At 36.2% G+C, this 15,249-nt stretch overlaps 2 protein-coding genes across 2 annotated transcripts in view; both read right to left on the bottom strand.

Moving 5' to 3' along the window:
* Positions 1–1,182: 1,182 nt before the first annotated feature.
* LOC146159125 (uncharacterized) lies at positions 1,183–5,563 on the bottom strand. The gene is made up of 4 exons (XM_083384873.1): positions 5,117–5,563; positions 4,512–4,612; positions 3,198–3,443; positions 1,183–2,211 (listed from the first exon to the last, which is right to left on the bottom strand). The coding sequence occupies exons 1-4, from the start codon at positions 5,264–5,266 to the stop codon at positions 1,929–1,931; spliced, it is 780 nt and encodes a 259-aa protein (XP_083240999.1). The 5' UTR covers positions 5,267–5,563; the 3' UTR covers positions 1,183–1,928.
* A 3,351-nt stretch (positions 5,564–8,914) lies between these two features.
* LOC146159124 (sulfate anion transporter 1-like) overlaps positions 8,915–15,249 on the bottom strand; it is a 35,253-nt gene continuing 28,918 nt past the window's right edge. The window contains exons 16-21 of the mRNA XM_083384872.1: positions 14,591–14,712; positions 11,212–11,427; positions 10,536–10,657; positions 9,716–9,827; positions 9,522–9,631; positions 8,915–8,984 (exon numbers count right to left, since the gene is read on the bottom strand). Coding sequence (XP_083240998.1) covers positions 8,915–8,984; positions 9,522–9,631; positions 9,716–9,827; positions 10,536–10,657; positions 11,212–11,427; positions 14,591–14,712 — 752 coding nt within the window. The remainder of the gene's footprint in view (positions 8,985–9,521; positions 9,632–9,715; positions 9,828–10,535; positions 10,658–11,211; positions 11,428–14,590; positions 14,713–15,249) is intronic.

The following is a 15,249-nucleotide window of genomic DNA, read 5'->3' as shown; positions in this document are numbered from 1 at the left end:
ACATCGAATGCCAAGGTATTCTTTAAACTATTATTTAACTTCTAATAAATAGAAAGTAGTACCGAAACCAAACCAAATTTTATGAATTGGGTTTGGCATAATCTTTTCTAACCGTAACCGAACTTGAACGCTATTTTTGCAAGATTTTAGGAATGACAAGTGGAAGTTAAGCTAACATTTCAAAAGTAGCTGACCCTTTAAATGAGTGGTTCTCAAACTTTTCGTACCCGTGACCCCTTTTTAATGCTTTCAAACGGTCGCGGATCCCTTACATTTTTCTGGTGCAATACATGGATAGTTCTTTTATAATTCTGTATATCTGCCTATAGTGCACCTTATGTTGAGTAAAGTAACAGACAACACCAAGTTGCTTTATTACAGGTTTATTTTAATGTGATTCTAAAGCTATGTCTTAAAATAAAGCAAGTCGTTAAATGCGTGGTCGTGTTTTAATAATGCTAAACCTACGTCATATTTACGAACGATAGCATAAACTAAAATACGGTTCAAGTGAGCTGTTGTAATGCTGCCTTCTATTTTACAAAATATTTGTGTACATCACAATGCACGTGTTACGTCACACTCAACGCGATTTATTAGATGTTGTAATATGATTTGTCTCTTACCAAGATTGTGATTAAGCAATAAGCATGTTTCCAAGCGTTAATTAATTCAATAAAGGTATATTTAGAAGTTTTTGCGGGCCCCTCTAAAACGTTTTGCGGACCCTTAGGGCTCCGTGGACCCCCGTTTAAGAACCAATGCTTTAAATGAACCAGAACATTGAAAAAAAATAATTTGCACCAGCATAAATCACAACTTAACTTTTAGTATAGGCCTAGGCCTTTTTAGTGTTATAGTTTAAGTCTGTTAGCAAATGTGTACATGATTACTTTTACAGGTAAAGTGTTTTTCATCAGGCTTGGGACTTAACAGTAGACATATAATCTTTGCAGGATTTAAATACGAACATTCAAGTATAGCCAATAAAAAAAGCAACAAAAATAACGCGTTAAAAACAGAGCAAGTTTCACTGAACAGCACATTTTTTCGGTTTTGTTTCGTTATTTAGTTGCTTTACTGCTTCTACGGATAAACGTTATAGTTTCCGTTACTGCAAGGTGTCGCACAAGGGATATCTATGCCTTTCATTGAAGCCTATATTTTTTTTTCTTTAACACGTATGGTTATCAGGGGTACTATAACCATTTTTTATAATATTGTTGTTTTCTTACGTATTAGCACAGCAACGATAAACAGTCTTCTTAAAGCACAGGAAAATTTGAAGACGGTTTTAGAAAGTTGATTTGAGTGGAACTTCACAGTTGTTTTGTTTTAATCAAACGTTTTTGCCATTTTTTGTCACATTATTAAAAATTTTGTGATATGGCAAACATGCCCTTTTGTAGATTACGGCAAGTAAAATACAAATAGGTCAAATTTTAACAATAGCCACCACCTTTTACAATTTTAAGTCATCCAACGGGATGTTTGGTTAACCACACTTCATACAAGAAAAATATAACGTTATTAAGTTTAAATGCGAACTAATAACTAAAACAAGGCAAGAACAAATATTATCAAAATTCGATTTAACGGTACATTGCACTATATTAACAGATGCAAAATTAAGAAAAGCATATTCAACGTTTTATGTATAAAGTCAACCACCAAACCAGTTTACGACAATTGCAAGCAAAAATGTGGCAATAGAGCCAAGGTCCAATTAAAAAAAGTCTTACAAAAAAGGAAATACCTCTTACTTCGTGTATTTTAATTGCTTTTATTTGTATTTTCACCTAATAAAGCCAGGTTGTGACAAAGCTAGTCAAACTACGGTAAAATTTGTCGCCTTACAGTGACAACAGATTTTCAGATTTAGAATGAAATAAATACGGTTTCAACAAATTGACAAAATCGAAGTTTTCTCAGACAGATTGCAGCACATTCTCAGACTCTTCTTCATTCAGTCTCATCTTCAACGACGGCCACGCGATCTTCATTCGCTTAACGATAAGCATCGCTCTCGTGCGAAGGTCCTTTTCCTCCAGGAAGAGGAAATTGATCTTCTTCCTGTCCATGATTCTCCTCATGATGCGGTCGTACTCTTCCAACTCTTCGAAACTCGTGTCGATCCTCACGTGATCGTGCTCGAGAAAGTCGCCACATGGTCGGATGACCACCACGATGACGTCATCGCTCATCTGCAGCCTGGAAAATGAAGATAGTTGGTTCGGTAAAGACAGCTGCACTTACAATGGTCCAATATCCGTGTGAACATAAAATACGATTTATCTGGTTTGGACAAGTGGATGTTCACAGTAATGTCAATAATGATGCCCGACAAAAAGGAATTGGAATGGAAATCGATATTAAGTGGAATTGTCGGTTACGTCCAATATCAGAGTGATGTCGGTTTCGATTCGTTACCCAACTAATTGAAACTGTCCCAGCCATGGTTTGTGATCTAACTCCGAGTTTTTTGTTTTAACTTGAAAACAGTAAATTAGTAACTGAAGAAATATTAAAAAAGTAATTGGCCTAGCAGCATGAACGCCGTTATCTTTGTGTGTATTAACTTCCTCAATTTTATCTTGCTTGCCCACCAAAGGGGGGGAGGGCAGTTGTAAAGTATCAGTATGAAAATCAAATACGAAGAAGAGGACGTAGTGTAATTAAGGGTGGTTGAAAAGACCGGAAACAATTTCTTAAATTTGTCAAGGTTTTTCAGTATATAACGAAAAGTATAGGTCATTTGTATAGATGAAATAGCTGAGATCTGTTAATTAGCGATTACCAAAGCCAGCCATAATTGTCCTTATTTGTCACGGGGGCAATTTGCAAATAACTTATGATAATGCTTCAAGATTCGTAGGCAACAATTTAAGTATTCATCTATCAATATCTTAGAACACATGCCTTCAAGCTATTAGTGCCATCAAAACAATATTCACGGTTCTCAACTTACCTTCAGGAAAATTAAGCTAGGTTTGATATTATATTTTTCCACCGAAATTTACATTCTGTAGTATTAAATCGATCTTTAGTATATTCAGAGCTTGGAGGGCTAACCAGGTGGCGTGCGCTGCAACAGTGAAACAGAAGAAAATGTTTAAAACTGAGGTAAGGCCAGTAATGGATATAATCAAGAAAAAAAGTGATCTTTATTTTTGTCGTGACACACGATATAAACTTACTCTTCAATCATTTCCAGCGTCCTGTCTTGACTGGCCACTTTTTCGGCAACGTCGGGGCTAACAAACATTTCGAGGTAAGTCACGGGGTCTAGAGGTCCTCGATCGCACACGAAGAGGCATTCCTGGTGGTCACTGTCTGTGGGAAAAAAGTTGGAATTTAACAGATGAGTAAAAGCGTTTAAAAATGAAGGTGGAAAAAGGCAGCTATAGTATAGTGTAGCCGCTATACTATGAAAGGATGCAATTTACAGCCAAAACAGATTCCGTTGAAACCAGTATCTCAGATAAAAATTTGCCGTTTCACCGACGTACATTTTTGGATTAGTTTGGTTAGTTAAAGTTGCAACCGAACGACGTAGATACAACGTTGAAAACGTCTTTGGGCAACAACCTTATCTATTCGCCCTTTAGACGTCACTATTGACGTTTCAAGTTAAGTTTTTCAAACGTTTAAAAACGATTGCGACGCCATTTTATTTTTATACGTCAAATATATAACCATAAGGTCAGCGCTAACAGCACTGTCTTGGAATTAACTTACTATACATATAAGTTGACTGGAACTTTCTATTTATTAAAAAAATAACTTGACTTGGACTAAAGTTGGACTAAAGATCATTTTTCAGTGCAATTCCTTGCACTCTAGTAACATTTATTTACTTTTAGCTCAATATAACAGGCTCCCTATTAATAGCCCGTCCCTGCGGAAGTCTCAGCTAGATCAATTGATTTTAGTTAGCCCCTTGCTAAGCCTCCTTTTGTATTACGATATGAGCCGTTCGTTGGGTTAACTTTAACTTGTCAATGACTGATGACATTTCGTCATAAATGTTCATAAATGTGAGGCTGTGACGGACCTACTGATGTGCATCCACGTGCAGATCGCCTTTTTTCCTATTTTGTCTCTGTACTTTATAAACGCCTGGTTGTGTCGCGCTACGCCTTGACTTTACCATGTCGCAGCTACGCAATGAAGCACCAACCGCTTTAAGGTAAATGTTGTAATGACTGCCGGAAGCAATCTTCATGCAGACAATCAAACAGCAGGCCCTTACATAGTACATTTTCGAGACGCAAAATAACGCCAATTTTTTTTTGCCTGTTCGTGGATTTTTTGCTATTCTTGTTTCACTTTGTGCTACACTATATGAAATTAATATTCTGTTACCGTATAAAGCTCAGTTAGCATACCGTTTTTGTTTCAATTGATCCAGACACTACGTCTTTAGGTACAGATGAAATACAAAAGTATAGTATATTGTTGAATGAGTTTGACAGCGTTTTAAAGTTCTTAAAAGCCAACATCAACACCACGAGAGTTCTAAATATATGGCGCCCTCCATATTCCTTTCGTACTGTTTGTCCAAAATCAACAGGTTGAGTCGCGTGAAACTCGAAGCACAATGTTGTGTGACCTGCCACGGTTGTAAAATTGAACAGTGCCAGAATTTGGCTACGTGTGTTTAGGGATAACCACACGTCAAAACACAATCTAAAGAAACCTGCTAGTTGGAACGTGCAAAGTTGGAAGTGCAAAAATGTGTGGATTGCGGATATTTGGTACAAAATACTAAATCTCTAAATTGGTTTCATTTATTTGTAATAGTTTTACAAAGATTTGTGACGCATTGAGTACTTAAAACGATAATTAATCACATCAAAAAAAAATATCGAGTGCTTATGGAAGCATTTTACGTTTTTGGTCTGAAAAGATTACATCAAAAATCGAAACGGGGTAAAACATGCCAGAAAGTCAAACAGAGTAGCAAAACAATTTCAGTTTACCTATTTAAAAAGTGAAAAGATATTATTTGGTGTTGATGCAGCAATTTTTATCCAATATATCGAGCAACTTTTTTTTTTTTTTTTTTTGTTTACGTCGTTCTATTTTGGGATTCTACTCTTTTGCCATAGCTTACCGGCAAGTTTGGATTTTCTTTTATGAGAAGACGAGCAATTTCGGACGAAATGTGGATCGTTGTCGAGTCTATTTCCAGATGGTCGCATAAATACTGACAGAGCGTGGTCTTGCCTACCGAATGGGCTCCACAAATGAAAACCTTTTTCATTTCTTGTGGTTTTCAGTCTATATACAGTTTTTTAATCGGGAAGACACAAATGTGTAAAATAAAAATCACCAAACTGATCAAAAGTATTTGTGTAAATAGGGAATAAGCAAAGCAGGGTGTTATTCATTTCTACCCATGTGTAAAGTGTGCCAATTTTTAGATTACCCAAGTAAGAAATGTGGACGCAATAAGTTCTACAAGGCAACATTATCTAAACCAGAATTGCTTCATAGTTTAACCTGTTCTGTTAGGGCGCCGCTTTTTTAGCACCGGAGTGTTTGTCCCTGTTTGGGTTTAATGGTGGAATGGTAAGTTAGAATTCGGATTGGGATAAAAGTATTACCGGTAGTAGTTTTAGTGATGTTCTTTGGGGTATAGGTTTTCGGGTTAGCTAAAAGGTGCATAGGCCCGATTCTGCCTTTTAGGTATTGTTCCGACGAATTTAGGATTTATTCCGATTAGGACGTTATAACTACTAAGCATTTAAAATATAAACTTACATTAATATATAAAAAACAGTCAAAAAATAAAAATCTGGTTGCAAATCTCAATTAGTGGTTCGCAAACTTAACATTCGCTACTTATGATAAGTAACTGACAAAACAAAACGAACTGCTTTTTCATTTACAGCTTCGATATTTATCTATATAGCTAAATGATCAACAATTCCATTTCTCCTTCTGTGGATATTCCTACTTATAGCGTCGACGGATAACTTGTTGAAATCAAAATGTTGCACCGAACGTTTTTTGCGCACTAAACCAAAACTTCAGGACTTAGCACGAACAAACACTATATCACACAACGCTTTGCTGTGTTGGCCTACAATCCTGCCTACGTTCCTAGGCATTTGCCAGTGCATAAAAGTTAAGCGTGCATCGGAGAAATGGCGTGGGTGTATCAGTCGAGTAACTAGCTCGATTTAACAGGCATTTCCGTAAGAGCGAAATTACTTAATACATATTCAACAGCGTATGGGCGACTAGCTGAAACTGGGGCCTAAGGGTTATCATTCCATGGCTGCGCACAAATAGTCGCGTTTAACGATCTATGCACACCCTCTGGTTTAATAATTTACGCAAAAACAAATAAATCATTTTTTTGAAGTTTACTCGTTTTCATTGAAGCAAACAAAATATTGAAAACCTTGCTCCCTGCGCTGAACTTAGGTGCCAAAACAAAGTATAACTTAGAGCTGCCGCAATAGTATTATACTTCCATACTTTTAGCCAAGTGTTCCACAGGTTAAAACCAATGCTGTGGGCGACTTAACTACGAAACGTACACACTATCATAAGTTTTATGTAACTGAGCCACATATAGTCACTAGTCAGCTTCATTTGGACAGACAACAACAATGGTCTCCCTTTTCACTCAACGATGCTGTTGTTTAGGGCGACTTTTGTGAGAAGCTGTTCAGAAAAAGTCGTCTCTCATGGCCGAGTGACGTAGTTAAAGCAAGGTGAAAATACACGAACGCGTAAGGGACTTTCCCTACGACACGCAGTCTCGCTGTCTGTTCATAACAAATTTAGATGTGTCGACCATTTTGATTTCGCCTTTCTTGCAGTGAGGTAAAGCGAAATGGGTATTACAACTTTCGAGTGCATCAGTGTATTTGGCCACGATTAAAGTCCATCTGACAAGTTTTTATACATGCATTTACGTTACGCACCTCAAAATTCCTGCACCAAATCTCTAGGAAGAGGCCCGTAAAATACTCTAACGTTGAAGATTATCAGCATCACAAAAGGAAAAAGCAATCCAAGGCTGAGTGGGTATCCGGTGAGCCAACAGATGTTCTCCGCACGATAACTCGAAGGAGCCAAAAGGGTCAGCAACTGTATCATTATCATTATACGGAAACAACTGAACTTACATTTAACAAATGGTCTGTTAAAATATATAGTCTCTTCCGTTTTGCGCTTCTTGTGTTCCATCTTTTAGTCTTGTGTTAATCATATATTGTTATGTGCGTAATTAAATTTAAATTTTATTCATTCTTTGAAAATGTCCTGCAACAAAACAGTACCAAAATAGGTAGGACCAATCTCTATTCATAACCACCGGCGTTTTAAAGCTGTTCTTATTCCCAATCAATAAGCGTTCTTTTGTACTTTTGCGTGTGTATTTTATTGATCATCGGATGAGAAAAAACAAACGTGAAGCTTGTTTCACTAACTCTGCTTTGCAAAACGCTTCACGGTAACATAATGTTATTCAGTGCTAATAAAACAGTAGTGCGATTCACGAAATGTTTTAATATTGACTTTCGCACAACCTTGTGTTGCCAGGTCAAAGGACTGTGTGAATAGCTCGTTTAATAAAAAGGTCAGGAGATCTGCTAAACAATGCATGTTGCTGTGGTTTACCAGCAATAAAGCATTTTTTTCATGTCTGAACAAAAACAAACATTATTTGGTATTGAATTGGACGGCTGTACTTCTTTGCCCAAATTATAGCATATCGGCATACGAGTAACTGTAAAGTAGCGAAAAACCTAAACGCAAAATCGGCTTGGTTGATTGGCGTCCAAGTAAAACACCGCAACTATGAAGCAGGCCACGGCCACAAAAGCAGGGAGAGGTAGGCGCAAAAGACAGCTCGCATCATGAACCTATCAGCACCGTTTCTAACTGCTACGTCATCCTTACCGAAATTCTGAACACATTAGAATGTTAGAAGAAACAGCAATTTTGCTCACAAGTGGTGTTGATCAATCGAAAATTCATATAAGCAGACCCGCTAAATAAAAGGTTTATACGGTGTCGCTTTCCTTAATGTACGTGTAGAATGGTATGTTTCCTATTCGGAAACGGAAAGTAGAGTTGTACATATACATAAAGCTATCTTGTTTATCAAAAGAGCTGATTTTTTTCAAAAAATTACTTACGACGATTAGATATTAGGATCGTATACACGCGCTTGTTGCGTGAGAGAATCGGACTTACAGCTCGTTAAAGTATGTTTTTGAATTTGGTAGAAGGAGAAAGAAAAACGCACGTATTTAATTAAACATAACATTGCGTCAGAAATACAGCGAACGACTAGCTATACAGACATTTTCATAATAGGATACCAAAGTAATCCAATTAACACTATATAAACACAAAATAAGTAAGTAAGCATGGCATGTAGCCTGGAATATAACTATCAGTTAAAAAATATTCTACCACCATCATGCAGAAAAACGATAACGTCATTTAACAAACAAGTGTCACGTCAGAATACATAAGTTTGGATGCTCTATATATGCCGACTTCAGTTAAAAGTATACACATGCGTTTAACCGAACTAAAAAAATTATCAATGTAAAATCGTAAATATTCGTTTTAAAAACTTTATGCATACAATGTATGTATATTATACATCGATATCTATGTCACTTTAATCACGATTTAAATATCTCAATCTTTACAACGCACATAAGCCTAACATCTATAATTATGATTTTGAACACACATTTTTTTATTTGATTTTCTTTCCGCCAAATAAAAAACGCAATGTTGTCCACACCTTTGACACCGTATAGTATACTTCGTAGCTCTGCACGGCAACCCATCACCAAGTGACCAGCATAAAGTAAAAGTCCAGCCACCAGCGTACAAGCCCAACGCGGCTCCGTCCGACCAACTCCCACCACGAAAATCAATAACTGATCATAAGGTTCGAGCAAATCAGGATGAGAATCCTTTCCGGACATCCGAGTTTCCCGCCACTGCAAAGAACAGTAGTTGTTGTTTTACTTTGATCTTGCTATTGAATTTTTTTAAACCCTCGTTAGACCAGGATGGGCACTGTTTAAAGTTTATAGAAACAAAAAATCATTGAAAACATTGAGTTGATGTTACTTTCACATTGTTTCGTTGCACAACTTTGACTGTAACTCTCACTCGAACTTAAATTTTTTTGACTCTTTCCACAGATTTCTAAGAATTTGAACGCAATAAGTGTCGCCTGTTGACTTTAATGGAGCACAAATTACCAGAGAAGTTGTTGATTTGTAAGACATTTTGTTTTAGATGGTTGAATAGATCACAGTTCGGTTTTATGTTTTGCAAAACAAACGTGCAGTCGATTTACTAGTAAATAACATGTAAATAAGTAAAATGACGTTATTGATTGAATTGGCCTCGCGATTTTAAATAAAAAAGCGTTGTTAAATACCCCGCAAAGTTTAGCTAAACTGCATTTGGCTTTGAATGTTTAGTAAAGCAGTTTGTCTTTTATTCTTACACCTCAAATGAAAATGTACCTGTTGATAACGAGGGCGGCAATTGTGAGTACAGCGCCCACTAGCGACATACAGCAACCAAGCGTGCTTATAGCACCGATAGCGACATCTGCCGGAACAAATTCGTTTTCCTGTTGAACAACAAAGTAAAACGCTGTGTCAAATACAACAGTAGAATTTTTAACATTTATAAAATATGTAATTGTGCTACTTACAAAAAGTAGAGCGTAGTGTGCTAGACGGTCGCATTCGCATTTAGGGTGCTGGGAATCTTTAAGCAGGCAGCAGCCTTCCTTCACGAACTTTGTGTTGCTGTAGTGTGCACAGCTAAAGGAATGTTTTTCTTTCTGTGGGGACAATAACCAACTCTGTTTCCAAAGCTTTATTTGTTGTTCAACAAGGGTCTAATCGTGTTGAATATATTTGCAATGTAATATGCTGAAAATATATCTTTCCTTTTTTGTGAATATAACTTTTGTTCATTTAGATCGTTTTTTTGACATTTTATCGTTATTTCAACATAATATTTGTTTTTTTTAACCACACTGAACATTTGTCTAACATCGCATTCATAAGACATAAACCGGGGATAACCGCAGTTGATTGGTCTCATCAGGATTGTAATAAAAGGAAAGTCTAAAATACCCTACCTCGAGGTTGAATTCACGACCACTGTAAATGCACTGGAAATATTCTAAGTATGGCTAGGTATTAGTAATCTGTATTACTTCAACAGGGCTATATCACGGTGTACCACTTTTTTACATTACTTGTGGTTGGATTACAGCGCTTAAGAAATACAAAAGACATTTATCATTTCAGTTGGCCTAAACTTATATAAAAGATTACAAACAACATGAGTTCCGTGTTTATTGGTTTACATTGTTTGCGTCTTTTAATCATGTTATTGTTGTTGGAGGGTTTTTCATTGAATGGCTGTGCGTTTTCTCATTATAAAGCTTTGAACCAATTCTGTACCTTTTGTAAACATGCCGAAACTGTAAGCTTTGAAAATGATACCGTTCCTAAACTAACCATAAAGAACTCGCGATTGGATCCGACTGTGTTTTCTTCGTTAGTTTGTCTTCTTCCCCAAATTGTATGACGATAGGTGAGTTGGAAAGAACAGTAGTTTGGCCAATACTGGCGCTAATAACCTGTAATTAAAGCATTTTTGTAGTAGAGAGCGGGAACATACACGAAAAAAGTATAAAGCAGTAAAGAACCTATTTGTCCTTGATAATTCCCTTAAATTTAAGTACACAGTTAGGCCCGCTAAGATTAATTGTCCAAGAAAAAAATTCTACCAAAACATTTTTACCCAAGCAGTTTCCAAGTTTTATCAAGACCAGATTACCAATTACACCCTTTTTTTCTTCGAAAGATCAGTACAACCGCCCGTATCATCAGTGAACTGTTTTTAACGGTTTTTAAATGACGGCAATTCATAATGGTTTGTGCCTAGACATTTGCCTACTTGATGTAGCTTTTTTCCAGTAGCAAAATATAATTGGTATAGCAGGCCACACGGCAATACCAAACGTTATGAATATCAGCATACAACATAAATTGAATGGGTATAAATGTAAAACCTCTCTCTTTTATATTGAGAAAATACTCTTCAGCTAGAAGAGCCGAAATATCTATTTTCGGCAAGCAATTATCCCATCCTTGACATGTCACATAGTTTACGTTAGCAATTCATTATTACCGACGAAAGAGTCTGCTCGGTATCAAACAACGTCGCATGCTTGTGATAGGTGAAAACCAGTCGGATTGAATCTTCAGTGACATCATCACTTGACCTCTTGATGCGACCTTGACCTTGTCGAAGGGCAGTCCGAGGGACGCCAATCTTAGGCGTTGTCCCGTTTGGAGGTGAAAACACAAAATTACGTCTGTCACTGCTTTCCGAAACTTCCTCCACCTGTAAAGTTTAGTGGGGTACTATGTTATCTAATATGTACACACAACCGATGTAACTAAATTATTTAACCATTTTGTTTATATTCGTGAACCAGCCTCTCGGATGTCATAGTTGCCTGATGATATTTGCAGACTAATTGGCTAAAATCATTCTTACTAATTTGCCAATTGAAATAAAGCACCAGGTTCTATTTCAACTTTTTCACCACTTTCTTTGCGGCTTACTTGGTTCACTTATAAACGTTGGTTAGTATAGTTCCCTAGCAAAAAATAAATTATGTCCTAAAAATAGGGTCCATTTCATCACCAAATGCTTGACTAAAATTACCCTGGCTGCAAACAACAATTCACTTTAATGAACCATATATGTTATATTGTTAGTGTGCAATATATACAGCAAAATATGACTGAATAAAATCATGTGTGTTGGGGAAAACATGGTCATATTTATTTCTGCTCAATTTTAAGGTGTGGCTCTCTGCAGGTTATCAAGTAAGTAATGTGACTCCCTGTAATTGACTGATCATTTACCCTCCGAATGAAACAACTAAAGAAATATAAACTTGGATAACGTATATCGCTTCTTAACCGGTGCACCATGGAACACTACGAGGTGCGCTGCGCGAAAAAATTTTTCCAATATGTGTATTTTTGCTTTATCTTTCGTCTTAGTTTATTTAATTAACAGTTATCTAAATGCAAAGAAACTATTTCTTGTGTTCGTGTTATTTGGTATTTCGGTATTGCGATGTATATGTAACTCGCACTCGAATATGTATGTATTTATTACGAAAGAAACTATGAGGTCTATAAATTACAAAAGAAACACTGACCTAAACCATGGGGCTACAAAACGTCGTAGACAAAAGGGGTAACAAAGGCTAGGCCATAGGCTATTGTTGCCTTATTTGTCTATTTAAAACTATACATAAAGTGGCACCATTGTAGGACTAGTGAGACTGCGCGATGTACAAGACGTATTTTACAATGTTACATAATGTGTGTTCCAACTCCAGAAGCGTCACAATCCGATACGTCGCTCTCACAAGAAAAGTCTCTACATTGTAATCTACATCTCTACAATCGTGGCTCTACCTTGGGCCTTCGGATACTCTCAGTTGGTTTCTCGTGATGCAGATCACTCCGCAGCCATGAGTTGGTTCTTTACAGTTGTGAACACTTTGCAAGTATGTCACTGGAATTGATTAGAATTAGTACACACGGGTATCGGTTGGCGTAAAATAAGCATATTTAAATAGTTCCAAAGCTAATAAACAAACCTTTATAGTGTCTTGTAAATTTTAATTGTGAGGTGCATTGACTCTGTGTAACCAATATATATTTGCACTTAAGTCACTAAATTATTACGAGATTTGAAAAAACACAAGTAGGCTAGTGGATTAATTTAAAGCAATAACTTGACTTCAGTACGTTTTTGACTTAAAATTATTCGCACAGGAATATTACCCAGTATTTTGTAATGTCTAACAGTATCCGCTTCGTATTTCATGTATATGAATATTGCTTAAACACTGAGATGTTTGGTGATTTGCACGGTTTAATTTTGTTTAATATTAGTAACCTGACCTGTAATTTAAGTACTGGACTGTGACATGACTTGTAGAACTTATGACTTGGTCTATATTTTACTGTTTGTTCACTTTATGCTACTTGGTTTTAAACTAGTTTGCAAATTACTAAAATGGCAACGACTTGGATATTATCAAATATCAACTGCAAAACTAAAGAAGATAACTGGATATTAAATTGTTTTTTGCACATCCTTGCCCTGGGTTGTTTTGTAAATAACTTGACTTAGACCTTTTTTATTAACTGAGTTTTAATATGTCAAGGGTTTTTCCATCTGGGTAATAACGATTGCTCGATCTCCTGAACGAAGAAAGATTCGGTGGCATCCCATCCGCAATAAAATTTGTCCCGGAAAAGCTGAACCAGCTAAAATTGAAGAAGTCCCCGACAACTCCCTTGACTGCCCACGAGACACATGGAGTGTGTTTTACATATTCTAATTTACGTTTTGCATGTCTTCATTTTTTTCACATTAAATATTTATTGATTGGTGTTGATACTTCAAATCTTAACCTCATCTCGAAGTGGGGCACATGCGTTTTAAGTTAAAAATACCACCATTATTTTGCTTTTGATGATATACTTATTTTGCAGAGCGTTATTAAATCTTGTTTAATACACATCCTTGCTCTGTGTCGATCTTTCTCTTCCTTTTTATTTTCTCTTTCTCTCTTTGCCTTCACCTATGTATATATATCATCTACGTCGCTTATATGGTCGTTATAGATCTGCTTTATAATGTAAATAAAATTAGCAGATTTGACTCCTTGAAGTAAATGGTGTATAATTCGCAGACAGAGACAGAAGACAGTTTAATTGTTAAATAGACGAAGATGTTAAAAAAAATGACCAACAGAGATCTCAGAAAATCTTTCACTCCTCAACCTTAAGCATTGCTAATGATGAACTTTTATTGGGCATTATCGATACTTTGCAAGAGCTATAACTATATATATATTTTAGTAAAAAGAAAACAAAAAGCGAAACGCGTGTTAGTTGTTGAATGGCAGACAGACTTCAAAACGACGAAAGCTTCGATCAGAATTCGTTGCTTCATGCAGATTTAACCTATGTAAAACAAAAGTTATTGCTTGGTAGGTTAATCTTATTGAAAAAGAACACTTTCAAACGGATAAATAAAACATTTTTCGAATTGCAACTGCTTCACTTTACTTCTGCAAGAGTAACAATGGACTAGTACCATGATTCTATTTTTTTGTGATTTTGTCTTCATAAAAAATATAGAAAAATATGGTGAAATATTTTTGAAATTTCCAAGTGAATTAATTGTGTAAATTTCATTTTAGTTAGTAAATTTTGATAAAAGTACCGGTATGCTTTATCTAAAATATATTTTTTCTTTGCAAATAATATATTGTCAATAAAAAAAATAAAAATAACACAATGTGGGATGATCAATTTAGACCATACCAAACAAGACAGTTTTTAAATTAAAAAAAAAATACTATTGGTGAAACTGAAGTCGGGCAATGTATTTTTTTGCCATGTTCTCATACTGGACAACCGAGGACCCGATGGGTAAAGTTTTAAATTCCTGCATAGTTCTAACACACCTCGTTCTGACAGTCGTCGTTATACTTTGCTGAAATTACCGCGTCGTGAACAGAGACGAACTCACTGCCTACCCCTGCCACATCAAAGTAGGAACCGGCTTCCAGCGATGACCTAACATCACCTAACGAGAACAAGGCTTTACTTGTTTACACCAGTTATATTCACTACTGGGTTATTTCGATACTGTATGGATATCCGATACTTGACATTTGATTCCGAAACGATACCCGATATTTTGGGCCAAAAATATCGCGACCCGATTCGTTACCAAATGACGTCAGTACTATGCTCAAACAATCCAAATGGATGAAAAAAGTATTTTTTAATGGTTATTAACCCAAAATTTGGTTTAACGTTTAAAGGTTTAGTTAGCAACAGTGCCATTCCTAATTTGTTTTGATAAATTTACCTTTGAAGGTAAATTCGTTGTTTTTGATTGCATATCATGGCTGAAATTTCTTTATTAATTTGGCATCTGATCGGGACCGACACCACCCTACTATCGGACGAGTACCGAATTACCACTTGACATCGGGTGTTAGCTTCGATCCGATATTATCGGACATCTATATTCGATAGTATTGGATCGTAGCCAACCTGATACTACGATGGTATACCAAATTTAATTGTGCATTTCAGCCATGTATTACTGTCTGAC

Source organism: Ascidiella aspersa, chromosome 3 (assembly GCF_963924565.1).
Source record: "Ascidiella aspersa chromosome 3, kaAscAspe10.2, whole genome shotgun sequence".
NCBI lineage: Eukaryota > Metazoa > Chordata > Ascidiacea > Phlebobranchia > Ascidiidae > Ascidiella > Ascidiella aspersa.
This window is presented reverse-complemented; position numbering and strand designations above follow the sequence as displayed.

Excerpts from the sequence above, each read along its gene's own strand:
- LOC146159125 (XM_083384873.1), bottom strand. The coding sequence starts at position 5,266 with ATGAAAAAGGTTTTCATTTGTGGAGCCCATTCGGTAGGCAAGACCACG. Across the intron at positions 4,613-5,116 it reads AAGAAAATCCAAACTTGCCG|GTCACACAACATTGTGCTTC; the intron begins GTAAGCTATGGC and ends CAACCGTGGCAG. Across the intron at positions 3,444-4,511 it reads GCCATATATTTAGAACTCTC|AATTGCATCCTTTCATAGTA; the intron begins GTGGTGTTGATG and ends GTTTTGGCTGTA.